The 26,918-nt window shown below is 40.2% G+C and overlaps 2 protein-coding genes across 7 annotated transcripts; one reads left to right on the top strand and one right to left on the bottom strand.

Moving 5' to 3' along the window:
- Positions 1–1,027: 1,027 nt before the first annotated feature.
- On the bottom strand, positions 1,028–8,680 carry LOC117553479 (tRNA wybutosine-synthesizing protein 4-like). 5 transcript variants are annotated; one of them, XM_034227421.1, is made up of 6 exons: positions 8,418–8,667; positions 7,822–7,893; positions 7,562–7,698; positions 7,329–7,478; positions 6,472–6,601; positions 1,028–1,606 (listed from the first exon to the last, which is right to left on the bottom strand). In XM_034227421.1, the coding sequence occupies exons 4-6, from the start codon at positions 7,457–7,459 to the stop codon at positions 1,442–1,444; spliced, it is 426 nt and encodes a 141-aa protein (XP_034083312.1). In that variant the 5' UTR covers positions 7,460–7,478; positions 7,562–7,698; positions 7,822–7,893; positions 8,418–8,667; the 3' UTR covers positions 1,028–1,441. The 5 variants fall into 5 exon arrangements, with proteins under 5 accessions (XP_034083312.1, XP_034083311.1, XP_034083310.1 ...); XM_034227420.1 differs by having other exon boundaries at positions 7,329–7,698; positions 8,545–8,680; XM_034227419.1 differs by having other exon boundaries at positions 7,329–7,698.
- Positions 8,681–9,505: 825 nt separating this feature from the next.
- Positions 9,506–23,079, top strand: LOC117553473 (ras-related protein Rab-5B-like). 2 transcript variants are annotated; one of them, XM_034227406.1, is made up of 6 exons: positions 9,506–9,611; positions 14,634–14,923; positions 16,387–16,538; positions 18,422–18,545; positions 19,989–20,081; positions 22,735–23,079. In XM_034227406.1, the coding sequence occupies exons 2-6, from the start codon at positions 14,758–14,760 to the stop codon at positions 22,848–22,850; spliced, it is 651 nt and encodes a 216-aa protein (XP_034083297.1). In that variant the 5' UTR covers positions 9,506–9,611; positions 14,634–14,757; the 3' UTR covers positions 22,851–23,079. The 2 variants fall into 2 exon arrangements, with proteins under 2 accessions (XP_034083297.1, XP_034083298.1); XM_034227407.1 differs by having other exon boundaries at positions 9,510–9,611; positions 14,638–14,923.
- Positions 23,080–26,918: the final 3,839 nt, after the last annotated feature.

The following is a 26,918-nucleotide window of genomic DNA, read 5'->3' as shown; positions in this document are numbered from 1 at the left end:
TGATTGGTCAGCAGGCGGTGCTTTCACTGAGTTGATCTCTTTTCTATAGACGCGGGGGCGGGCAGCGTCAGGTAAAAAAAAGTTATTTAGCCTTCTCAAACCTGAGCCTCACGCGCCGCCTATGGTTGCAGCTCTATCTCATGTAATATTAGCTGCTGTTAGCACTCAAGCTCACAGCTCCTCATATCTGTTCAGAAACTAGACAACAGTTAAACAAGTACAAACCACAGACTGTCTGTGTCATGGCACATACAGTCGCTGGTTTATTTATGTCTGTATAGGCCGTTGTTGTGAGTGTGGACGGTCGGAGCATATACTGCGTTAGCTTAGATCTCCATTCAGAAAACACGCATTTTAAAGGGTTTTTCGCCTGCCGTCTGTCTGTAGACTTGTCAAAGCATTAATTCATGATTTTTACTAACCGGTATCAGTATGTTGTTACTTCGGCATCATTTTGAAACGTGTATTACAATTAAATCACGGTCAAAATATGTTCATCTTGTTGTACTTGTAGCCCCCTTGCCGCGATTCTCTCTGACCAATCAGCAGTCGAGAGTGTTTACGTCACTAGTTTAGCATATTCAGCCCGGTTGTTGGCCCGGTAAGAACCTCGATTTTGGAGGGCCAGAAAAAAGGTGAAAAAGTAGCCCTGAGCCGGAACTACCCCTAGTAGAAAAGCAAAAAAAAAGCACGTGCTGCAGTGGAAAAGCGCCATGACATCCAACAATTCACTTTCAGGGCTCGATGTCGATAACAGTTATACTTGTCTGTAGTAGGCACTGTTATTATTATAGTTCCAAATTAGTGCTGATTGTATCCAATTTATAAAGTAGTGGGTCTTTAAAATGCCAGAAAAATGTGAAAAATGTCCATTCAAGTTTCTCCAAGTCCAAGGTGAGGCTTCAAATCTTTTGTTTGTATGTCCAAAACCCGAATATATTTACTTTTATATAATTTATAATCATATTTTAGAGGCTTGAAAACATATTCGGTGTAATATTTGCATGAAAAATAACTTAAACAGGTACAAAATTATCAAAAAAGTGTATTTACAAATCAATAAATCCACTCTATCTCATGTAATATGAATAATAATAATAATACATTTTATTTAAGGCGCCTTTCATGACACTCAAGGACACCGTACAATTTGTTAAATATTCTAAGAGGTGAAAGCAACAGAACATGCAACAAACACAAACCATATAACAAATATAAGTTAATCCTTCCTGTCTGGTTGGAGTCTTTTTTTTTTTTTCTTTTTTTTTTAGGATCCCCATTAGCACTAGCATGAGCATTGGCTATTCTTCCTGGGGTCCTCACACACTCAAAACATACATAAACATACAACAAAATTCTGGAGTCATGGAGTCTCCATGTCTTCAGTTAAAGTCGTTGATTTGAGCAGCGTTGCAGTTTCACAGAAACACTTGAAGCTACTTCATCCCAGCGTGGCTCTCAGGTCCAAAGTGACCGGCTGCAGGTTGAGGTGAGTCCCAAAAGAGAAGCAGTTTCCTCCTCCTCCAATCAGGAGCAGCTTCTGATCTATGGAGTCCGTCAGCTCGGAGCAGAACGAGTGGAGAACCAGAGGCCACGACACCGAGGACTGAGAGGGAAGAACACGAAGAGAATCAGAAAAGTACACACACCTTTACACAAGTAGAAGTACAGATACTCGTGTTTAAAAATGCTCTGGTAGAAGTAGAAGTACTGACTAAACTTCTTTACTCAAGTCAAAGTAAAGAGGCTTTGAAATGTACTTCAGTAAAAAGTACCCATAACTAGCAGCTGTTTTAAAGAGTACCTGACCTCCCTTTATATTCATAGAACAATAATGTCATTGTTAGCTAATGAATGTTTCCATGCTGAACAACGGCAACATGACAACGTTTCCATTGGTCCCTCTTCTTTAGAGAAGACCAGGAAATGATGGATACACGGATCGTGTTCAAATCAATAGGCACGCAATGACTCTAAAGAATAATGATCACGCATCAAACACACATTCAGACTAAAGGAACCAGCTGTTTGGAAAATGAGAGAAGTAGAAAGTACAGGTATTTGTGTTCAACATGTAAGAAGTAGAAAGTACAGGTATTTGAGTTCAACATGTAGAAGTAGAAAGTACAGGTATTTGTGTTCAACATGTAAGAAGTAGAAAGTACAGGTATTTGAGTTCAACATGTAAGAAGTAGAAAGTACAGGTATTTGTGTTCAACATGTAAGAAGTAGAAAGTACAGGTATTTGTGTTAAACATGTAAGAAGTAGAAAGTTCAGGTATTTGTGTTCAACATGTAAGAAGTAGAAAGTACAGGTATTTGAGTTCAACATGTAAGAAGTAGAAAGTACAGGTATTTGAGTTCAACATGTAAGAAGTAGAAAGTACAGGTATTTGAGTTCAACATGTAAGAAGTAGAAAGTACAGGTATTTGTGTTCAACATGTAAGAAGTAGAAAGTACAGGTATTTGAGTTCAACATGTGAGAAGTAGAAAGTACAGGTATTTGAGTTCAACATGTGAGAAGTAGAAAGTACAGGTATTTGTGTTCAACATGTAAGAAGTAGAAAGTACAGGTATTTGGGTTCAACATGTGAGAAGTAGAAAGTACAGGTATTTGTGTTCAAAATGTAAGAAGTAGAAAGTACAGGTATTTGTGTTCAACATGTAAGAAGTAGAAAGTACAGGGTATTTGGGTTCAACATGTGAGAAGTAGAAAGTACAGGTATTTGTGTTCAAAATGTAAGAAGTAGAAAGTACAGGTATTTGTGTTCAACATGTAAGAAGTAGAAAGTACAGGTATTTGGGTTCAACATGTGAGAAGTAGAAAGTTCAGGTATTTGTGTTCAACATGTAAGAAGTAGAAAGTACAGGTATTTGGGTTCAACATGTAAGAAGTAGAAAGTACAGGTATTTGAGTTCAACATGTAAGAAGTAGAAAGTACAGGTATTTGTGTTCAACATGTAAGAAGTAGAAAGTACAGGTATTTGAGTTCAACATGTAAGAAGTAGAAAGTACAGGTATTTGTGTTCAACATGTAAGAAGTAGAAAGTACAGGTATTTGAGTTCAACATGTAAGAAGTAGAAAGTACAGGTATTTGAGTTCAACATGTAAGAAGTAGAAAGTACAGGTATTTGAGTTCAACATGTAAGAAGTAGAAAGTACAGGTATTTGTGTTCAACATGTAAGAAGTAGAAGTACAGGTATTTGTGTTCAACATGTGAGAAGTAGAAAGTACAGGTATTTGAGTTCAACATGTAAGAAGTAGAAAGTACAGGTATTTGAGTTCAACATGTGAGAAGTAGAAAGTACAGGTATTTGAGTTCAACATGTAAGAAGTAGAAAGTACAGGTATTTGAGTTCAACATGTAAGAAATAGAAAGTACAGGTATTTGAGTTCAACATGTGAGAAGTAGAAAGTACAGGTATTTGAGTTCAACATGTGAGAAGTAGAAAGTACAGGTATTTGTGTTCACATGTGAGAAGTAGAAAAGTACAGGTATTTGAGTTCAAACATGTAAGAAGTAGAAAGTACAGGTATTTGAGTTCAACATGTAAGAAATAGAAAGTACAGGTATTTGAGTTCAACATGTGAGAAGTAGAAAGTACAGGTATTTGAGTTCAACATGTGAGAAGTAGAAAGTACAGGTATTTGAGTTCAACATGTGAGAAGTAGAAAGTACAGGTATTTGTGTTCAACATGTAAGAAGTAGAAAGTACAGGTATTTGAGTTCAACATGTAAGAAGTAGAAAGTACAGGTATTTGAGTTCAACATGTGAGAAGTAGAAAGTACAGGTATTTGTGTTCAACATGTAAGAAGTAGAAAGTACAGGTATTTGAGTTCAACATGTAAGAAGTAGAAAGTACAGGTATTTGAGTTCAACATGTGAGAAGTAGAAAGTACAGGTATTTGTGTTCAACATGTGAGAAGTAGAAAGTACAGGTATTTGAGTTCAACATGTAAGAAGTATAAAGTACAGGTATTTGTGTTCAACATGTGAGAAGTAGAAAGTACAGGTATTTGTGTTCAACATGTAAGAAGTAGAAAGTACAGGTATTTGAGTTCAACATGTGAGAAGTAGAAAGTACAGGTATTTGAGTTCAACATGTAAGAAGTAGAAAGTACAGGTATTTAGGTTCAACATGTAAGAAGTAGAAAGTACAGGTATTTAGGTTCAACATGTAAGAAGTAGAAAGTACAGGTATTTGTGTTCAACATGTGAGAAGTAGAAAGTACAGGTATTTGTGTTCAACATGTAAGAAGTAGAAAGTACAGGTATTTGAGTTCAACATGTGAGAAGTAGAAAGTACAGGTATTTAGGTTCAACATGTAAGAAGTAGAAAGTACAGGTATTTGAGTTCAACATGTGAGAAGTAGAAAGTACAGGTATTTGTGTTCAACATGTAAGAAGTAGAAAGTACAGGTATTTGAGTTCAACATGTGAGAAGTAGAAAGTACAGGTATTTGAGTTCAAACATGTAAGAAGTAGAAAGTACAGGTATTTGTGTTCAACATGTAAGAAGTAGAAAGTACAGGTATTTAGGTTCAACATGTAAGAAGTAGAAAGTACAGGTATTTGTGTTCAACATGTAAGAAGTAGAAAGTACAGGTATTTGTGTTCAACATGTAAGAAGTAGAAAGTACAGGTATTTGAGTTCAACATGTAAGAAGTAGAAAGTACAGGTATTTGAGTTCAACATGTGAGAAGTAGAAAGTACAGGTATTTGAGTTCAACATGTGAGAAGTAGAAAGTACAGGTATTTGAGTTCAACATGTAAGAAGTATAAAGTACAGGTATTTGTGTTCAACATGTGAGAAGTAGAAAGTACAGGTATTTGTGTTCAACATGTAAGAAGTAGAAAGTACAGGTATTTGAGTTCAACATGTGAGAAGTAGAAAGTACAGGTATTTGTGTTCAACATGTAAGAAGTAGAAAGTACAGGTATTTGAGTTCAACATGTGAGAAGTAGAAAGTACAGGTATTTGAGTTCAACATGTGAGAAGTAGAAAGTACAGGTATTTGAGTTCAACATGTAAGAAGTATAAAGTACAGGTATTTGTGTTCAACATGTGAGAAGTAGAAAGTACAGGTATTTGAGTTCAACATGTAAGAAGTAGAAAGTACAGGTATTTGAGTTCAACATGTAAGAAGTAGAAAGTACAGGTATTTGAGTTCAACATGTGAGAAGTAGAAAGTACAGGTATTTGTGTTCAACATGTAAGAAGTAGAAAGTACAGGTATTTGTGTTCAACATGTGAGAAGTAGAAAGTACAGGTATTTGTGTTCAACATGTAAGAAGTAGAAAGTACAGGTATTTGAGTTCAACATGTGAGAAGTAGAAAGTACAGGTATTTGAGTTCAACATGTGAGAAGTAGAAAGTACAGGTATTTGAGTTCAACATGTAAGAAGTAGAAAGTACAGGTATTTGTGTTCAACATGTGAGAAGTAGAAGTACAGGTATTTGAGTTCAACATGTAAGAAGTAGAAAGTACAGGTATTTGTGTTCAACATGTGAGAAGTAGAAAGTACAGGTATTTGAGTTCAACATGTGAGAAGTAGAAAGTACAGGTATTTGAGTTTAACATGTGAGAAGTAGAAAGTACAGGTATTTGAGTTCAACATGTAAGAAGTAGAAAGTACAGGTATTTGTGTTCAACATGTGAGAAGTAGAAAGTACAGGTATTTGAGTTCAACATGTGAGAAGTAGAAAGTACAGGTATTTGAGTTCAACATGTAAGAAGTAGAAAGTACAGGTATTTGAGTTCAACATGTGAGAAGTAGAAAGTACAGGTATTTGAGTTCAACATGTGAGAAGTAGAAAGTTCAGGTATTTGTGTTCAACATGTAAGAAGTAGAAAGTACAGGTATTTGAGTTCAACATGTGAGAAGTAGAAAGTACAGGTATTTGAGTTCAACATGTGAGAAGTAGAAAGTACAGGTATTTGAGTTCAACATGTAAGAAGTATAAAGTACAGGTATTTGTGTTCAACATGTGAGAAGTAGAAAGTACAGGTATTTGAGTTCAACATGTGAGAAGTATAAAGTACAGGTATTTGTGTTCAACATGTAAGAAGTAGAAAGTACAGGTATTTGTGTTCAACATGTAAGAAGTATAAAGTACAGGTATTTGTGTTCAACATGTGAGAAGTAGAAAGTACAGGTATTTGTGTTCAACATGTGAGAAGTAGAAAGTACAGGTATTTGTGTTCAACATGTGAGAAGTAGAAAGTACAGGTATTTGAGTTCAACATGTAAGAAGTAGAAAGTACAGGTATTTGTGTTCAACATGTAAGAAGTAGAAGTAAAAAGTGGTCAGAAAAATAAGTAGTGGAGTAAAGTGCTGATACCAGAAACATGTACTTAAGTACAGTAAGGAAGTATTTGTACTCCACTACTTCCCACCTCTAACCAAGGCCATTACACCTGTTGGGGAGCATGAATAAAGTAAAGTGTGATATTGAACGGACCGTCTCCAGTCTGAACTCCACGCTGCAGAGGGAGCTCAGGTTTATCATCAGGACTCCAGGAACACCGTCTGAAAGCAGCCAAACTCCTCCAACCACCAGCAGCCTCTCACCAATCACATGGGAGGAGTACCTGAAGCAAAGAGAAGAGAACATGGAACAGTTGTAGATATGCAGTGGTGTTTAGTGCGAAATATTTCTTTGTAAATCATTTAGTATAATCACACAAATTCTGCGTTTTGTATTTAATGAGTTCTTCATTTATGAAATACCTGACTAGCTCTTAAATCAGTGGGCAGAACCTCCAACATGCAGTCACTGTACACAGTACACGCTTTCCTCTTGCCTTTTTGTGAATGTGTTTCACGTGAGAAGAGTGTGAGGGAAAATCTATTTAATAACGACTGATTTGTTTTTACTTCCATTGTGTTATTTTATATTGTATGTATTCCCTGTACAGCACTTTGGTCAACTGAGATTGTTTTTAAATGTGCTATATAAATAAATAAAGATTGAGATTACAAAGAATACATTTTTTTCTCCCTTTGGGTTTTTTGGTTAGATGCCTGAAATAAAGTCAATGTTTATAAGACGCTTAAGAGATTTCAAACTGTTCTATCCCGTAAATAAATTCCCCACTCAGTCATTTGTCACGGTTGAAAATAGCTTAATTACACAGGACATGGCATTAGAGCAGGGGTGGGAACCCTTTTCTTCTCAAGGCCCATTTCAATGAATACAACATCCTCCGAGGGCCGTACAAATGATTGAACTCAACCTCTGTTTAAAAAAACTCATTATTTTGGCCTTTCTTTCATGCTGTGCAAAGAAAAAGCAACCTCTTAATCCAGATATCTTACCATGACTTGCGTATGCATGCACGTGCACGGTTGTGGCATGACCACCACAACAGAATGATATGGACACAAGATGTGATGTGTTTCCTGCTGCTGCTCAACACACACAGCTCTGTGAAGTGCTTCCTCTGCATGCAGGCGGAGACCCTGCACCTAGAGACAGATTCATAATAATACATGTGATTTAGATAGTGCTTTTCCTGGTGCTCAAAGCGCTTATTATGCTGATAACTTGCCTGTCTTTTGGGGCAGTTTTCAGTCATTTGTAAGAACCTCTTCACACAGTGGTCCACAGCTCTCCAGACTTTCTTTATAATAGTGTATAATGGTGTGTATACTACTGCATACAATTTAAATGCACAAAAGCTCATTCCTGATGAATAAAATCATTCCATAAGTCAAACATATTTAGCAAAAATGACCAAGATCTAAAAATGTTATAGTTCAAATATGGCTTGAATTTCAATGCAAAGGTATTTATGAATGCAAATCATACCTGTTGATGAGCGGGGCTCTTCTGGCCGCTTTGCACTTTGCTCAACACACTGCTGTCGTTGGTGCCCTGAACCTGGATCGAACAACAACAGAAAACAATGAATTGACCTTTTTCCAGTGGTACTTGAGAGAATGGTAAGTAGTTAAGGAAATTAAAGAGCAATGAAAACCTGCTCCCGAGAAAAAATGCTCAGTAGCCTACGCATAACTACTAAAAGATATGCCAAAAATGGAAATCTAACACATAAAATAGTGCAGAAGTTATAACAGAGGGATAGAATACAGCGTAATTGAAACAAATTAAAATAACAAATATTTTCAGAGGGAGAAGTATGCTTAAATAAAAATCTAAATATACTTAGAAACGTAATCAACCAACATTGAATGCATTCATTTTGCAGAATGGCCAATATAAGAATAATATGGATTTAATGTACTATATGTTCATCACTTTAATGTTGCTTATGGTAAAGCTTTAGGAGTTTATTTGATACACTGCAGGGAAATTGAATGTATAACAGAATATCAGCATACATATAACAGTAATAATATATAGAGATGTCAACAGGGTGTAAAACAGTAAGTAAAAGTATATACTTGGCTTGCAATGGGAAGACTTGGAGTCCATCAAAAAGAGTACTTAGTTACACTGATAAAAAAACACCACTCTCTATATCATGTTTTGCTGTATAATGTATATATTTATATTATGTATAAGACATACAGAGGTGTCCCTCCCCTGTTTCTTCCTACGTGTTGTCGGCATAATGTCAGCAAGTTGCCAAAGTGCCGTTTTCATGATAAAAATTGAGGAGTCCGCAGAACATTTCAAAACATCCTTCATGTGGTTAGGACTTTCGGGTGCTTTGCTATCTGAGTTGTGAGCAGCGCCCCCTGTGGCCTGGAGGACACACAGGTCAAATGAATACCGTTTAAAAGCCCATTCAGATTATTTATTATTAACTTTAACATTACGTTTGTTCAATGGTATTATGCCTTACTATACATTGATTAAAAATCCCCAAATTCTGACTATTTTTCTCCGAATTATTACTTGTTCTCACCGTTTTCTTAACGTCAACTGTTCTCTTAAATCCCTCCCACCAAAAATGGTCGTTAGCGATTAGCTAACAGAGCAGATTGACAGCTGGCCAACCAATGAAACAGAGGTATGACATGACAGGTTCACAGCTGCTCTAAAATCAAGATATTTTATTTCATTTCAAACCTTTATTTATCCAGGTGTATCCCATTGAGATCATTGATCTCTTTTTCAAGGGAGACCTGCACAATTTAAATGTTTTGCCTACAAGTAATACATAACAAATACATAAATTGGCAAAAATAATTAGATAGAGCTTTCCTTCAATTTATGAGTTCACTAAAAACATAATTAGATAGAGCTTTCCTTCAATTTATGAGTTCACTAAAAACATAATTAGATAGAGCTTTCCTTCAATTTATGAGTTCACTAAAAAAAATAATTAGATAGAGCTTTCCTTCAACTTATGAGTTCACTAAAAAATTATGTGATTTTGGTTTCATGTTACTGTAAGTATTTTTATTTATTTATTGAAATAAAATAAGGTAAATAAGATTTCCCTTTGCCTTGAGTGGAATAAACTAATAAATCAAATATATAAATAAATATAATAAATGCGGTTTCACAATGCGGCATTCACTGCGCATGCGCAAACCTACAGGAAGTGTTAACATTTTCTCTCACCAGCTGATGAAGCCAAATTGTCAACAGTGAAACCTGCGATATCTGCTGAAACCACAGTAAACACGGTGAATATTCTTCATATATCCCTCTCAGTATCTCTTTATTATTCGTGCAATCAGCGAGTATCTGTGTGTTTATTCTGGCGTCGAAATATAGATTGAGTTTCGTCTGGAATGAGGGATCCCGTTAGCACAAAGATAAGATAAGCTGGTGTTAATATTGACATTTACACTTCAAAATACCCAAATGAGGTGGTGTTAAAGGACTGGTTTGCTGCAGGGGTGGATGTTTTTCAGTATTGAAGTATATCAGGTGGGAGACAGGCAGCAATATGCAGCATCTCTGCTAAAGCTCAGGTTTCACTGCAGGATAAGGCACACAGCTAGCAAATAATCAACATGTCTAAATCAGTGGACACAGAGGAGACATTCACGGCTGGAAAGATGCATTTCCTGTGCAGGGATTAACCTCCATTTTCTAATACAGCATAATCTGTCCATCTTTTTGATCATAGAGGCGTTTGTGAGGTAAGATGTGACCACAGAGATGTAAAGAAATGCAGTTGCATTGCAAAGTTGTGTCTTGCTATTCCTTGAGTTCATGTCTAAACTAAAAATAAAGAATCTAGCTTTTTGTTTTTCTCAAATTAGTATCAGCTAATGTTAAAGTGTTAAAGCTCTCGTTTCTCTGCAGGATAAGGGACACAGTGGGAACAATGGGAACTAGTATGATAGTTGGTTCTGAATGAGTGACACAGAGGAGACATTCAGGGCTGAACAAGTTGCTTTTCTTGCGCAGGAATTATCCTCCATTTTCTAACAAAGCAATAATCTGTCGCTCTAATATTATACAGGCGTTTGTTGCTTTGATAGAAAAGTGTTTTTGAGGTAAGATATGATCCACAGAGATGGAAAGAAATGCAGTTGCAATGCTAAGTTGTGTCTTGCTATTCCTCGAGTTCGTGTCAGATTGACCGATACGTTTTCTTTATGGATATAGAACACAACAAAAGGGATTACATGTAACGTGTGAAAACGTATTTCCAACATGTAAAGAAGAGGACAGATAAGATCAATAAGTGATCAAGACAAAGGACAGCAGACAAATAGATAACAACACAAATTCACTTTTGATAGATGTGACTGTTTCAAATCAATCCGGCAAACATAACCACTTCTCTTTTCGGATGACGGTAAGCATCACCATCTAATATTGTAAGCCCTTGGATAATAATACATGTCACACACTTAATAGAGGAACATATCTACTTGTCTTTGAGAGCTTGATTCATTTAGTTTTCTACAAAGTAGTTTCATGTATTTCCAGATATGTGCAAAGACAAGAGGGCAAAGAGGAACTGGGAGCATGAACGGCAAACACGTCATAGCTCTAAATATATTAGCTTTGCGCAGAAAGAAACAAAATGTTTTCTTAATGTAAATAAAACCTATTTGTCATGATGGCAGGTGACCAGCAACAGACAACATTTACCTTGTATATTGCATGTGGCAGGGGCCGGTTTCAGTACCTTATTGTGATGTATTTGATACTCTAGGACAGCGGTCCCCAACCTTTTTTGCGCCACGGACCGTTTTAATGTCAGACAATATTTTCACGGACCGGCCTTTAAGGTGTGGCGGACAAATACACACAATAAAATGATACGACCAGCATAAAAACTGTGGTATTTTCATACATATAATATTAAACGTGAATCCACTGTGTACTCGCATGCAACTTTATTGTCAGCGACCTCGGAACATCGCACCAACAACATAACATGAGTAACATCCTCTCTGCCCCTAACACTCTCTGGTCGCTATGGTAACGTTTAAACATGCCTTCAAAATAAGATACAACGCAAAAACAAATATAAAATGCATGAAAAATACAACTCACCATAACGCTACAACGAGACGGTCCCATCTGGAGGTAATGGGAGACGATGACACCCGAAGTGTATTGCTTATGTCCAGTCTACTCCGTAATTTTGTTTTGGTTGCTGTCACTGCAGAAAATCCCGCTTCACACAAATAGGATGTCGGAAATGGTAACAGGGTTTTCAGTGCTGTTGTTGCGATCTCAGGGTATTCTGCCGTGACTTTAATCCAGAACACCGGCAGAGTTGTTGTCTCGAACATACTTTTAAGGCCGCCGTCATTTGCGATCTCCAGCAGTTGATCTTCTTCTTGCATAGACATGCTTGATTCACCTGGTTTGTTAACAAATGGGTCGCGGATCCATTCCTTGGCAGTTCGTGGGTCTTTTGTGGTTGGGAAGTAGCGGTCAAACTCTTTTAAAAGCAAAGACAGGTGATCATGCACCATCTGGGAGAATGAAAGCTCGGGCTCAGTCTCTTCCAAAATCCCCGCGAATGTTTGAAACATGTCAAATGTCTCTGTTCACGCGCCGTCCCCACAAATCCAGTTTGGCTTTAAATGCAGCTACTTTATCTGCCAACTTGAAGACAGTTGTCATTTCCCCCTGAAGTGACAGATTGAGTTCATTGAGCAGGTTGAATATGTCGCACAAGTAAGCGAGTTTTGCGACCCATTCCTCGTCACTGAAATGTGCTGCCAGCGGTGACTTTTTTCTGAGAGAAATCTCTGCAGCGGCTCTGGTAATTCAAACACTCTGGCCAGCGATCTCCCTCGGGAGTCGGGATAACCATCTTATTTCTGTGGATAAGAGAAGGCGTCTGTGCTCCGCGTCCATCTCCTCACAAAGCTGCTCGAACAGGCGCGAGTTAAGGGCGTGTGCTTTGATGTGGTTAATAACTTTAACGACATCATTCAATACGCTGTTAAATTCCGGTGGCATTTTTCGGCTAGCCAGCAATTCCCTGTGAATGACACAATGCGTAGACTCACATTCAGGTGCAACCTCCTTAATCCTAGTAGTTAAACCAGACAGCCGTCCGGTCATGGCAGCAGCTCCGTCTGTGCATATGCCGACACCAAAGGACCATTTTAGTGATATATAATCATCCAGCGACTCGAATAGTTCTGCGGCTGTGGTTTTGGTTGGCAACGATAGAGCACATAACATATCCTCATGCACATCCTCCTGATAAAGATATCGCACATAAACAAGTAGTATTGCCTTGTTGTCAATATCTGTAGACTCGTCAACATGGAGTGCGTACCACGGTGATGTATTAATCCTCTCCAACAATTGTGTCTCAATGTCCTCTGCTATTTTCTCAATGCGCCGAGTGACGGTGCTAGCCGAAAGAGGCACCTGTGCTATCTTTTTAACCGCAGCCTCTCCTAGAAGTTCACGGCAAATGTCTTTAGTGGCGGGCAGGATCAATTCTTCACCAATGGTGAATGGCTTCTTAGCCTTAGCAATACGGTTAGCCACCAAGTATGATGCCCTCAGTACACTCGCATTTGTTGATGTGGTGGCCCTCAGGAATTGCTTCTGTCCTTCTTGTTCATGCTTTTTTCTTTCAAAATACTCCGAAGGCTTGTCTTTTAATGCAGGGTGCTTGGTCTCCAAGTGGCGAAGCAGTTTTGAAGGCTTCATTGCCTCATTAGAGAGCCGGTTGCCGCATATTATGCAAAGCGGGCTTGGTGCGCGGGCATCACCTGTCGCGAAAAATCCATATTTTAAGACTCCTGGTATTGTCTGTTAAATGCAACTTTTTTTTCTTGGAAGTCGACTTCTGTCCTCACTGGGCCTTTTCCCCTTCGCAAATAAACTTTCCAAAGACGTTTGTTTTTTACTCATTTTGCTAGCTTGTGGGTTTAATTTTAGCGGCAACGGATTAGCGACAGAGACGGATGTAACAGAGGGAATCCGGTCAGTTTTCAAAATAAAACATCGTTCAGACTCAGATAATAAATAAAACGGAAATAATGTAAGTTATTTTTTTTTTCTCTGCGGCCTGGTACCAAATGAGCCACGGACCGGTACCGGTCCGCGGCCCGGGGTTTGGGGACCCCTGCTCTAGGACACAGGTGTCAAACTCGAGGCCCGGGGGCCAAATCCGGCCCGTGGTGGATTTAATTTCGGCCCGCAGGATAATTTCTAATTCCTGTTAGATCTGGCCCGCCGGTATATTGCACGCACACCTTCACTCCATCCTGAGGGTCTCCTCCTCTCAGAGCCTGAGCCCAAACATTGATGACCTTGCACCCAAGATGAGATGCCAAGTATCTGAGCTAGCATCACAGAGCAGCACACTGAGTTCAATGGATGCTTCCTTCTGCACTTTCTCTCAGGACAACAGGGCATGTTTGGTTTTCTCTTTGAGGGGAATAGTTTTGTTGAAGCTGTTGTTGGCCTGTGGGAAAATGTACTCATAAGAAATGACTCTGGAAAAGCTGCAGATAGAGCCATAAGAAATGAATGCAGCTGATTATTTAATGTTTAATGTTGTTTTTATAGGCGATCATTGAAGCTTTGTTAGTTCCAGGTTTAATATGTGCAATAAGTTCATTTCAATAAGTTCTGCAATAAACATTGAACCAGTCCGGCCCTCCACTAGTACCCATTTTTAAATGTTGGCCCACTGTGTATTTGAGTTTGACCCCCCTGCTCTAGGATGATATCTTTGCTTCACTGCACATGCAAAAGACCCACTTGGGACAGAAGTAAACAAATCACAATTATGTGGCACATGCTTTGGATGGGATTCATGTTAAATAAAATGAAAAATTCAATGTGCAGCTCTCCTAATAAAACTCGTATCCCCAGACTTTAATGACGCACTGGAGGAATTATTTCCTGCAATGACAAAGAGGGGAAAGTGTACATGATTCAAGTTGCAAGGCTTTTATTGTCATTTGTTCATAGCTACAGTTATATCAATGAACATCTTAGGCCACAGGCTCCTCCAACAGTGCAACACAATACAACAGATAATAGTGAAAGTAAATATAATATAATAGAAACAGTGCAGAATAGTCTATATACAAGTAATTGGAATATTGATATATGTAAGTTGCAAACAGATGAATGTTATGGATGTTCTTTCAAAAGTCCAGGTGTTGAACAGTCTTATGGCCTGTGGGGTGAAACTGTCTCTGAGTCTGGGGTTTTTAATCTTGCACTAAAATACAACCCGTCACTTCTTCCCTCAGATAGAACAGAGAGTGAAGAGACGTCGGGACACATCAGCGAGACCTGACTCCACTCTGGAAGGCGGTGCAAGTGCCTGACGTCCCCAGAAGCCCCCCTCCCCCAGGGAGGAGACCCCCTGCTGGTATGAGCTCCAGAGGGAGTGGAGGCCGCACCAACGGCACACTGCCACAAACCAAGATCTGCCAGTTCAAGCTGGTGCTGCTGGGGGACATGGCGGTGGGCAAGTCCAGCCTCGTGCTGCGATTCGTCAAAGGGCAGTTTGACGAGTTCCAGGAGACGACCATAGGAGGTGGTGTGTGTGTGTGTGTGTGTGTGTGTGTGTGTGTGTGTGTGCTGTGTGTGTGTGTGTGTGTGTGTGTGGTGTGTGTGTGTGTGTGTGTGTGTGTGTGTGTGTGTGTGTGTTGTGTGTGTGTGTGTGTGGTGTGTGTGTGTGTGTGTGTTGTGTGTGTGTGTGTGTGGTGTGTGTGTGTGTGTGTGTCGTGTGTGTGTGTGTGTGATGTGTGTGTGTGTGTGTGTAGTGTGTGTGTGTGTGTGTGTGTGTGTGTGTGTGTGTGTGTGTGTGTGTGTGTGTGGTGTGTGTGTGTGTGTGTGTGTGTGTGTGTGTGTGTGTGTGTGTGTGTGGTGTGTGTGTGTGTGTGTGTGTGTGTGGTGTGTGTGTGTGTGTGTGTGTGTACCTACATCTGTTTACATAGTCAGGTGTGGGGACTCGCCTCCCTCATGGGGACAAAATGGAGGTCCCCATGAGGGGAATCATTAATTTTAGGGTGAAGACTTGGTTAGGGTTAGGCATGTGTTGGTTATGGTTAAGGTTAGGATAAGTCTCCAGGAAATGCATGTAAGTCAATGTAATGTCCCCTGGAGTGATGTGTGTGTGTGTGTGTGTCGCTTATCAGGTGGTTAGTAAAGGAATACTTAAATTAATCACGTTAATAGGTCTGATAAAATACGCTTAGCTTCATATTGCGACGATATTGTAGGGTTGACTATTTATTGTTATACGCACAATACCTACTGTGTAGTTTTGGCAATGACAATCTTAAGATTGTCTCTTAAGACCTTAAGGTCCAGGCTTCTCCAACAATGCAATATAATAGATTTATTTTATTTAATAGATTTAATTTGTTAGCGTTTTACAGGTGCTCAAAGACGCTTTACAGATATAGTGAAGGGAAAAGAAAAGGAAGGAACAACAAATAAATATATAGTTAAAGTTAAAGTCAAATAATACAAAAACAATCACACATTAAAAGCCAGATTGAAGAGGTGAGTTTTTTGAAGGTGGTGATACTTACAACATAAAAGAAAAAGGCATAAAATGTGTGCATATGACACAATAGTGCAAGTTAAAATGCAGTTAAAAATCGGTTTGTACGTGTAAAAAAGAACAACATAACAAAGATTGTAAAATGAATAACTTTACAGTGGAATGAAATGCTGCCTGTTGTAATCAAATATAAATATGTGGATTGTAAACAGATGTGTGAACAAAGGAAGGTGTAGACACTTGGCAGATCTCAGGAACTTACATGTTTTAATCCAAGTACCATTCATCCACTCATGTCCCCAATACTTCACAAGACTTTCCCTTAACCTTTGAATAAGGTAAGGGTTCTGAATAGTATAGTTAAAGTGAAAATGTTGAGGGATAGCGAGCTTACGACTGGATAAATGAGTCCTGCTATGGTGTTGCTGTTGTGGTTCGAAGGTTTGAAGAGCACCTGGTAACTTGTCATTTCCCTCCTTCTCGCGCAGCGGCGTTCCTGGCTCAGTCGGTGTGTTTAGACGACACCACGGTGAAGTTTGAGATCTGGGACACGGCGGGACAGGAGCGCTACCACAGCCTCGCCCCCATGTACTACAGAGGAGCTCAGGCCGCCATCGTGGTCTTCGACATCACCAAGCCGGTACAGTATACACAGATTACATCCACAGAATGAAGTAAATCAATAAAGTATTTCTGATTCTTTTGAGGCGAGAACTTGCATCGCTAGTAGATCATTAGTTATAAAACATCCCAGACAACCTGGTATTCATATTTATATTTATCAGTATACTACACACCTCATTGAGGAGCAGTTTGTCCTCTAACTGCTGATAAAACCTTCCTATATTTATGTTTTATTCACGCACACGTTCTCTGTCCTCTATACCTGAGGCCTGTACTACGAAGCTGGTTCAACCTAACCTGGATATGTTTGAGTTAGGTGCGCGTTCACATGAAAGGGGTGGTATTTGGAGCATTCGACCAATCACAAACATGGACAAGCGTACTGACAGCGCAGCGTCATACTTCCTGAATGAAAAGTAAATTTTTAGACATATGAAGAAGTTAAACTTTAAACATCCATGACTTAAACACTTGATCCAGGATCAAAGCCACAGAGCTGCACCTGCAAGGTGAATACAGCTGGGAACAGAACAAGTGTTTGAATGCGTACATTAACAGGTTTATGATATCACTGCCCCGTCTAAAACACGATCTGACTTTCATTACATTTGACTCGAGTGTTTCGTCAACTTAATGTGTTGCTTAAAATAATACTTCTGCATACAGTCTGTGACACTGTGAGTGTTGCACGGCCAGATACGGCTCAGCTGACTCAGATCAGGAAATATGATACATTATGAAATGATATGCCGCGGACTGTACTTAATGTTACTCTGATCCGGTTACTTATGTTGTGGCAGATATTTAAGTAAGCTTTCTTAACGCTAATGTTATAATAGTCAGATTGCTCTGAAGATGGAGGTGATATTCTATTAATGTTCACGCTCACACAGTCGGTGATTTTTACCGGCCGTCTTTCCTGCGACGGCAGCTTTTCTGTATTTCCTTTCTCCTGTAATATGACTTGATCGCTTTAAACTCCGCACACTGAGCTCTGATTGGTCAGCAGGCGGTGCTTTCACTGAGTTGATCTCTTAGCCTGCAACCTAACCTGGTCCCGACCAGGTTAGCCGCTCAGCATAAGTTGCCATGGAGATCTAGCCTGCTAAAAAGAGAACCAGCGTCGTAGGACCGGAAACCCCGAGTTTTCCCTGAAGTTAGCCGCTAAGAGAACATCCGGCTTCGTAGTACAGGCCTCTGGCGTTTACCTGTATGTTGGTAGTTTCTCTGACCTCTGTCCTCTGTACCTGGTGTTTACCTGTGTTGGTAGTTTCTCTGACCTCTGTACCTGGTGTTTACCTGTGTTGGTAGTTTCTCTGACCTCTGTCCTCTGTACCTGGTGTTTACCTGTGTTGGTTTCTCTGACCTCTGTCCTCTGTAGTGTTTACCTGTGTGTTGTAGTTTCTCTGACCTCTGTCTTCTGTACCTGGTGTTTACCTGTATGTTGGTAGTTTCTCTGACCTCTGTCCTCTGTAGTGTTTACCTGTGTGTTGTAGTTTATCTGACCTCTGTCCTCTGTACCTGGTGTTTACCTGTGTTGGTAGTTTCTCTGACCTCTGTCCTCTGTAGTGTTTACCTGTGTGTTGTAGTTTATCTGACCTCTGTCTTCTGTACCTGGTGTTTACCTGTGTTGGTAGTTTCTCTGACCTCTGTCTTCTGTACCTGGTGTTTACCTGTGTGTTGGTAGTTTCTCTGACCTCTGTCCTCTGTAGTGTTTACCTGTGTGTTGTAGTTTATCTGACCTCTGTCCTCTGTACCTGGTGTTTACCTGTGTTGGTAGTTTCTCTGACCTCTGTACCTGGTGTTTACCTGTGTTGGTAGTTTCTCTGACCTCTGTCTTCTGTACATGGTGTTTACCTGTGTGTTGGTAGTTTCTCTGACCTCCTGCCGTGTGTTTAGGACACCTTTGAGCGAGCGAAGGCCTGGGTGAAGGAGCTGCAGAGGCAGGCCAGTCCCAACATCGTGATCGCTCTGGCTGGGAACAAGGCGGACCTGGCAGAGAGGAGACTAGTGGAGTACGAGGGTAACAAGCTCCCGTCATGTTTGGTGAATATCCTCATAAATATAAAAAATACCCTGATTTAAAGCGCCAAAGATCACTTTTTAAAAATATATTCATAATGAAGAATATGTTGATTACACAATGTCATGGCTGTAGAATAATGACACCAGTCAGCGTTTGGATTGGTTCCCTTTAAGCCTGGCTTTCACTTTGCAATTCTGCAACTGGGTTAGATCTCCTTTTTAAACTTAAAGTCCCTCTTTATGAACCATAGACTGTATGGACCTCTAGACATATATAAATGTGTTTTCTTAACAAAATGTAAGGTCAAGTCAGTCCTGTAGGTTTATGGCCATTTCAAACCTTTTTTTACCCATATTTTCTAACCATTTTTGGGATAATATTGTGACAATATATGCTCAATTTGTCCTTTGCCTGTCTATGATAGCTTCTGTTTAATAATAATAATAATAATAATAATAAATGATATTTATATAGCGCCTTTCAAGGGACCCATGGTCGCTGTACATGGTGGACAAACAAAACAATCAACGGGGCAAACCAAAGAAATAACTAAAGGAAGCCGGTGGACCAGAAAAGGGCTAGGGCCCGAAGGCCAGGGTGAACAGGTGTGTTTTTAGTGATGATTTGAAGATTTCCAGGGAGGCAGCATTACGGATCTTGGCAGGAAGTGCATTCCAGAGGGTGGGGGCCGCAGCACTGAATGCCCTGTCAGCAACAGTTCGGAGGCGAGAGCGGGGGGATGGAGAGCAGGCCCGTGTGCTGAGGACCGCAGACTCCGAGAGGGGGTGTAGGGATGGAGGAGGTCGATAAGTACTGGGGGGCTAGGGAATGGAGGGACTTGTACGTGAGGATGAGTGTTTTGTATTGAATCCGGGACTTGACCGGCAGCCAAGTGTAGGTGGATGAGGGTGGGGGTGAGATGTTGCCATGGCTTGGTGTGGGGTGAGAAGCCTGGCGGCAGAGTTCTGGACGTATTGGAGCCTATCCAGGGTTTTTGCTGGGAACCCCGGACAGGACTCCATTGCAATAGTCCAGACGGGATGTAATGAAGGCGTGTACAAGGGTTTCCTGCCACAGCGTCAGAGAGAGAAGGCCGGATTCTGGCAATGTTTTTTAGGTGATAGAAGGCGGATTTGGTGACAGATTTGACGTGCGCCTGGAAAGAGAGGGTGGTGTCCAGGTTGTTACAATTAAACAACAAGATAAGAGAAACAGGGCACAAACCTTTGTTTTACTATACCTAATTGGCTGCATTAAAATACAGGTGATACAGTCCGTAAGAGTCAGCGTCTGCCTGGCTGCTTAAAAACAGAAACTGCATTTGAGGCACAAGTCAGAGCTTTGTGTCGATAAGAAACATTTTATTTTTTCAGCTTCAGGTTTTGTAAGTGTTTAAACTGACTTTATATCTGCATTTGTGTGTGTGTTGTATGAAAAAGGACGCCCAGACGTACGCTGAAGACACTGGCTTGCTCTTCATGGAGACCTCTGCTAAAACAGCCATGAACGTCAATGAGCTCTTCCTGGCTATTGGTGAGTGGCCTGTCATTTACACGAGACTTGTTGATTGTAAAAATACTTAAAAAATGATTTTTAATAGTTACCAAAAAGCAAAGGTGCACAACCAAGCTCGTGAAACCAAGAAAATAGATATTGACATTATTATGACATTATTATTATTATTGTTAGTTTGTGAAGTGACTCTGTTGGTTATTTTGACAAAGGGGAGGACTCTTTAAAGTAGAGACACTACATACTGATATACACCTGAACATCAGCAGGAGAGGACTCTTTAAAGTAGAGACACTACATACTGATATACACCTGAACATCAGCAGGAGAGCACTCTTTAAAGTAGAGACACTACATACTGATATACACCTGAACATCAGCAGGAGAGGACTCTTTAAAGTAGAGACACTACATACTGATATACACCTGAACATCAGCAGGAGAGGACTCTTTAAAGTAGAGACACTACATACTGATATACACCTGAACATCAGCAGGAGAGGACTCTTTAAAGTAGAGACACTACATACTGATATACACCTGAACATCAGCAGGAGAGGACTCTTTAAAGTAGAGACACTACATACTGATATACACCTGAACATCAGCAGGAGAGGACTCTTTAAAGTAGAGACACTACATACTGATATACACCTGAACATCAGCAGGAGAGGACTCTTTAAAGTAGAGACAACTACATACTGATATACACCTGAACATCAGCAGGAGAGGACTCTTTAAAGTAGAGACATTACATACTGATATACACCTGAACATCAGCAGGAGAGGACTCTTTAAAGTAGAGACACTACATACTGATATACACCTGAACATCAGCAGGAGAGGACTCTTTAAAGTAGAGACACTACATACTGATATACACCTGAACATCAGCAGGAGAGGACTCTTTAAAGTAGAGACACTACATACTGATATACACCTGAACATCAGCAGGAGAGGACTCTTTAAAGTAGACACTACATACTGATATACACCTGAACATCAGCAGGAGAGGACTCTTTAAAGTAGAGGCACTACATACTGATATACACCTGAACATCAGCAGGAGAGGACTCTTTAAAGTAGAGACACTACATACTGATATACACCTGAACATCAGCAGGAGAGGACTCTTTAAAGTAGAGACACTACATACTGATATACACCTGAACATCAGCAGGAGAGGACTCTTTAAAGTAGACACACTACATACTGATATACACCTGAACATCAGCAGGAGAGGACTCTTTAAAGTAGAGACAGTACATACTGATATACACCTGAACATCAGCAGGAGAGGACTCTTTAAAGTAGAGACACTACATACTGATATACACCTGAACATCAGCAGGAGAGGACTCTTTAAAGTAGAGACACTACATACTGATATACACCTGAACATCAGCAGGAGAGGACTCTTTAAAGTAGAGACACTACATACTGATATACACCTGAACATCAGCAGGAGAGGACTCTTTAAAGTAGAGACACTACATACTGATATACACCTGAACATCAGCAGGAGAGGACTCTTTAAAGTAGAGACACTACATACTGATATACACCTGAACATCAGCAGGAGAGGACTCTTTAAAGTAGAGACACTACATACTGATATACACCTGAACATCAGCAGGAGAGGACTCTTTAAAGTAGAGACACTACATACTGATATACACCTGAACATCAGCAGGAGAGGACTCTTTAAAGTAGACACTACATACTGATATACACCTGAACATCAGCAGGAGAGGACTCTTAAAGTAGAGGCACTACATACTGATATACACCTGACATCAGCAGGAGAGGACTCTTTAAAGTAGAGACACTACATACTGATATACACCTGAACATCAGCAGGAGAGGACTCTTTAAAGTAGAGACACTACATACTGATATACACCTGAAACATCAGCAGGAGAGGACCTCTTTAAAGTAGACACACTACATACTGATATACACCTGAACATCAGCAGGAAGAGGACTCTTTAAAGTAGAGACAGTACATACTGATATACAACCTGAACATCAGCAGGAGAGGACTCTTTAAAGTAGAGACACTACATACTGATATACACCTGAACATCAGCAGGAGAGGACTCTTTAAAGTAGAGACACTACATACTGATATACACCTGAACATCAGCAGGAGAGGACTCTTTAAAGTAGAGACACTACATACTGATATACACCTGAACATCAGCAGGAGAGGACTCTTTAAAGTAGAGACACTACATACTGATATACACCTGAACATCAGCAGGAGAGGACTCTTTAAAGTAGAGACAACTACATACTGATATACACCTGAACATCAGCAGGAGAGGACTCTTTAAAGTAGAGACACTACATACTGATATACACCTGAACATCAGCAGGAGAGGACTCTTTAAAGTAGAGACACTACATACTGATATACACCTGAACATCAGCAGGAGAGGACTCTTTAAACCAAAGGTTTGTATGTCAAAACACTGCTTAGTCTATTAAAGCAAAAAATAAGCCAAAATTGTTAATTTTGGTTTCTATGCCAACACAAACCTGCAAAACCAAGTTGCAAACCTTTTTGTCAATTTTTCATGAATGAGTATTGGGTTAGTTACTTTCTAGCAACAAAGCCTGAGTCTGGTGTTAATTTTGGTTTCTATGTCAACACATTTCTGTCCTAATGCAGCAAAAAAGATGCCAAAAACAGACACCCAGAACCCCACACATGCAGCGCGACACCGGGGCGTGAACCTCCAGGATCCGGACGCCCACTCCAACCGAGCCTGCTGCGGGGGGAACTAAACCCCCACGAGTCTGAGCCCCACCCTCCACACCACCTCCACCCTGAAACCATCCTGTCTCCTTCCACCAACAAACAGGGGGAACTGAAGCGGAGAAAATCCACTTCCCTCACCCATCCATTCATCCTCCAGACAGAAACTGAAGGAGAGGAAACGAGGAAAGGAAGAGTCGGAGGAGTTGTGACCCACTCACTGAGATTTGGAGAGGGGAGGTTGGACTGAGAGGAGGGAGATATAAGAAGACAGTGAAAGCCTGTTGTAGTATTTAGCACTAATTGTGATTTCTTCTTGCATCGTTTCAAAAATGCACAAACAAGCAGCACCCAAAAAAGGAAAGGAGGAATTAAAAAAGGGCCAAAACAAGGAAGCCAAACTGTTAGGATGAGACTGCTTATCTTCGTCTTCTTCAGCGCTGTGCAACGCTTGCTTTGCCTCCTCCTAGTGACCCACATCCTGCTGTGTATAGCGACACATATTGTAGCCCTGGAATGATACCATAGTGTGGTAAATCCTGCCTGACCTTCCCTGGTGTCGCCGGGCACACTTTGCCCAACATAAATCCATCTGTACATATTTATTGTCCCGTGTTTGGACAAAGGCTCTCCTTCCTCCTCTCGTCCCTCACACTTAAGACGGCTGATTCCACATCATGTTTGATACATTGTGGTCCCACAGACTGCTTGCTTAACTAGAGATCGCTGAAGTGCCGTGTCCTGAAACATTTTGGGTTTGCTTGAGAAGAAGTGTGAAGAACTCTGGAGCTCTTTGCAGCAACTATATAGGACTTGAGCTGGAGTGTGTGTGTGTGTGTAGTCACATGACTTTAATGTTTAACTAATGACTTACCTGTAGCAAAGAACCAATCCCTCACACTGAAAGAAAGTCATATTGCATCCAATACAATCCTTACTGTCCCTGTAGTTAATACAAAGCTTTAAGGAACAGTCCACCCCCAAAATAACACTTTTTCAGATACTTCAAAACTGTCTCTATCCAGAAATCATGCCCAAGTTATTCAAGCAGTTTCATTTAGGATCTGCCGACCCTATCACCGTGCAAAGAAGAAGCGTGCACGTACTCTTTGAGAGGCTGCTTCTTCCTTATTGGTTTAGTTTGGTAAAATGAAAATAGCTCCTGCTTGAAACTGCTCACAAAATGGTCTGTGGACTATTTTAAGAAACTAGGTCATGAAGCTAAAAGGAATCTGAATGGATGAATTGCACTACAGGTCAAATGGAAAATGTGTTTTTGATTTTGGGGTCCCATTTAAATCTTACTTGTTGTATCATTACACTAAGTGATGGGGCTAAGTGTAACAGCATGGAATGTGTGAGTCCATCTCTGCCCGGATGAAGTTATTGGCATTAGATAAAAGATGTATTGGGGAAGGAATGAAAGGCAGGAGGATTTAAAAAGGAGAGATTCTGCCCATCTTGTGTTTCTTACGTGTCCTGCATCCGTCCCTCGTCCTGTTGGTGAATCATCGTGACCTGAAATTGTTTAACTTATTAATTTAGCTTAAATTAATATGATGCTCTTAACACAGAGCCGTGTGCTTGGCTGAAGAAAATGAGGAAGAGATTTGATGAAAACACAAAAAAGAAAAAAACAGAAGTGCCTATTCCCAGTTTTCGTTTTGTGTGACTCGTGAGTGTGCTTCGTAGGCGACGTGCAGGAACACCCACTGTCCTTTTTGCTTGTACTATAAACGGATACATTAACAGCACCCTGTCATTAGGCTTTACTGTACTGGCTCTTTGTGTGGATGTAAAGAGATCTTGTTGAATACACTGTATGTTAAAAATTACTGTCTTCATTTTAAGGAAGGTGGATGTGGATTTGAGCAGAGCACTCTTGGAATGGATCATGAAAAAAACACTCAATCGATGTTGATTCAAACAAGTGTTGAAGTGTCAAAGGAAAATCTTTTGCTCTGCTTTATTGTCAGCGTACTTGAAGAACAGCACCATGATTTGTTCTTCCCACCCAGGACACTAACGGCTCGTTATGTTCACTCATTCATTCTTCAGTGATCACATGTAGGCTCAGTGTTCTGTGCAATTAAAACAAGACTTGGTTTGTCATCAGCACTTTGAGGATGCTTAGTGTTCAATAAAGCTGTCAATGGCGCTTGGAGTGCAGGATGATGATCCCTTTTATTTCACTTTCCTGTGTTAGAGAGGTTTTAGTCACTTTGTTTACTTCTGATATACACCTGAACTTCAGCAGGAGATGACTCTTTAAAGTAGAGACACTACATACTGATATACACCTGAACTTCAGCAGGAGAGGACTCTTTAAAGTAGAGACACTACATACTGATATACACCTGAACTTCAGCAGGAGAGGACTCTTTAAAGTAGAGACATTACATACTGATATACACCTGAACTTCAGCAGGAGAGGACTCTTTTTAAAGTAGAGACACTACATACTGATATACACCTGAACTTCAGCAGGAGAGGACTCTTTAAAGTAGAGACACTACATACTGATATACACCTGAACTTCAGCAGGAGAGGACTCTTTAAAGTAGAGACACTACATACTGATATACACCTGAACTTCAGCAGGAGAGGACTCTTTAAAGTAGAGACACTACATACTGATATACACCTGACCATCAGCAGGAGAGGACTCTTTAAAGTAGAGACACTACATACTGATATACCACTGACCATCAGCAGGAGAGGACTCTTTAAAGTAGAGACACTACATGCTGATATACACCTGAACATCAGCAGGAGAGGACTCTTTAAAGTAGAGACACTACATGCTGATATACACCTGAACATCAGCAGGAGATGGACTCTTTAAAGTAGAGACACTACATACTGATATACACCTGAACATCAGCAGTAGAGGACTCTTTAAAGTAGAGACACTACATACTGATATACACCTGACCATCAGCAGGAGAGGACTCTTTAAAGTAGAGACACTACATGCTGATATACACCTGAACATCAGCAGGAGAGGACTCTTTAAAGTAGAGACACTACACACTGATATACACCTGACCATCAGCAGGAGAGGACTCTTTAAAGTAGAGACACTACATACTGATATACACCTGAACATCAGCAGGAGAGGACTCTTTAAAGTAGAGACACTACATACTGATATACACCTGAACATCAGCAGGAGAGGACTCTTTAATGTAGAGACACTACATACTGATATACACCTGAACTTCAGCAGGGAGAGGACTCTTTAAAGTAGAGACATACTACATACTGATATACACCTGAACATCAGCAGGACAGGACTCTTTAAAGTAGAGACACTACATACTGATATACACCTGAACATCAGCAGGAGAGGACTCTTTAAAGTAGAGACACTACATACTGATATACACCTGAACATCAGCAGGAGAGGACTCTTTAAAGTAGAGACACTACATACGATATCCACCTGACCAACAGCAGGAGAGGACTCTTTAAAGTAGAGACACTACCATGCTGATATACACCTGAACATCAGCAGGAGAGGACTCTTAAAGTAGAGACCACTACACACTGATATACACCTGACCATCAGCAGGAGAGGACTCTTTAAAGTAGAGACACTACATACTGATATCCACCTGAACATCAGCAGGAGAGGACTCTTTAAGTAGAGACACTACATACTGATATACACCTGAACCTCAGCAGGATGAGGACTCTTTAATGTGTAGAGACACTACATACTGATTACACCTGAACTCAGCAGGAGAGGACTCTTTAAAGTAGAGACACTACATACTGATATCACCTGAACATCAGCAGGACAGGACTCTTTAAAGTAGAGGACACTACATACTGATATACACCTGAACATCAGCAGGAGAGGACTCTTTAAAGTAGAGACACTACATACTGATATACACCTGAACATCAGCAGGAGAGGACTCTTTAAAGTAGAGACACTACATACTGATATACACCCTGAACATCAGCAGGAGAGGACTCTTTAAAGTAGAGGCACTACATACTGATATACACCTGAACATCAGCAGGAGAGGACTCTTTAAAGTAGAGACACTACATACTGATATACACCTGAACATCAGCAGGAGAGGATA

Source organism: Gymnodraco acuticeps, unplaced genomic scaffold (assembly GCF_902827175.1).
Source record: "Gymnodraco acuticeps unplaced genomic scaffold, fGymAcu1.1, whole genome shotgun sequence".
In the NCBI taxonomy this organism is placed as follows: Eukaryota; Metazoa; Chordata; class Actinopteri; order Perciformes; family Bathydraconidae; genus Gymnodraco; species Gymnodraco acuticeps.
Note: the sequence above shows the minus strand (reverse complement) of the source record. Positions and strands in the feature narration are given on the sequence as shown.

Bases quoted from the DNA above. Each gene is read 5' to 3' on its own strand.
- LOC117553473 (XM_034227406.1), top strand. From the start codon at position 14,758: ATGAGCTCCAGAGGGAGTGGAGGCCGCACCAACGGCACACTGCCACAA. The intron at 16,539-18,421 runs GTACAGTATACA...CCGTGTGTTTAG, and splicing joins TCTTCGACATCACCAAGCCG to GACACCTTTGAGCGAGCGAA. The intron at 18,546-19,988 runs GTAACAAGCTCC...GTATGAAAAAGG, and splicing joins GAGACTAGTGGAGTACGAGG to ACGCCCAGACGTACGCTGAA.
- LOC117553479 (XM_034227417.1), bottom strand. From the start codon at position 8,664: ATGAAGGATGTTTTGAAATGTTCTGCGGACTCCTCAATTTTTATCATG. The intron at 7,894-8,573 runs GTAGGAAGAAAC...TGTTCGATCCAG, and splicing joins TGACATTATGCCGACAACAC to GTTCAGGGCACCAACGACAG. The intron at 7,699-7,821 runs GTATGATTTGCA...TTTATTCATCAG, and splicing joins AGAGCCCCGCTCATCAACAG to GAATGAGCTTTTGTGCATTT.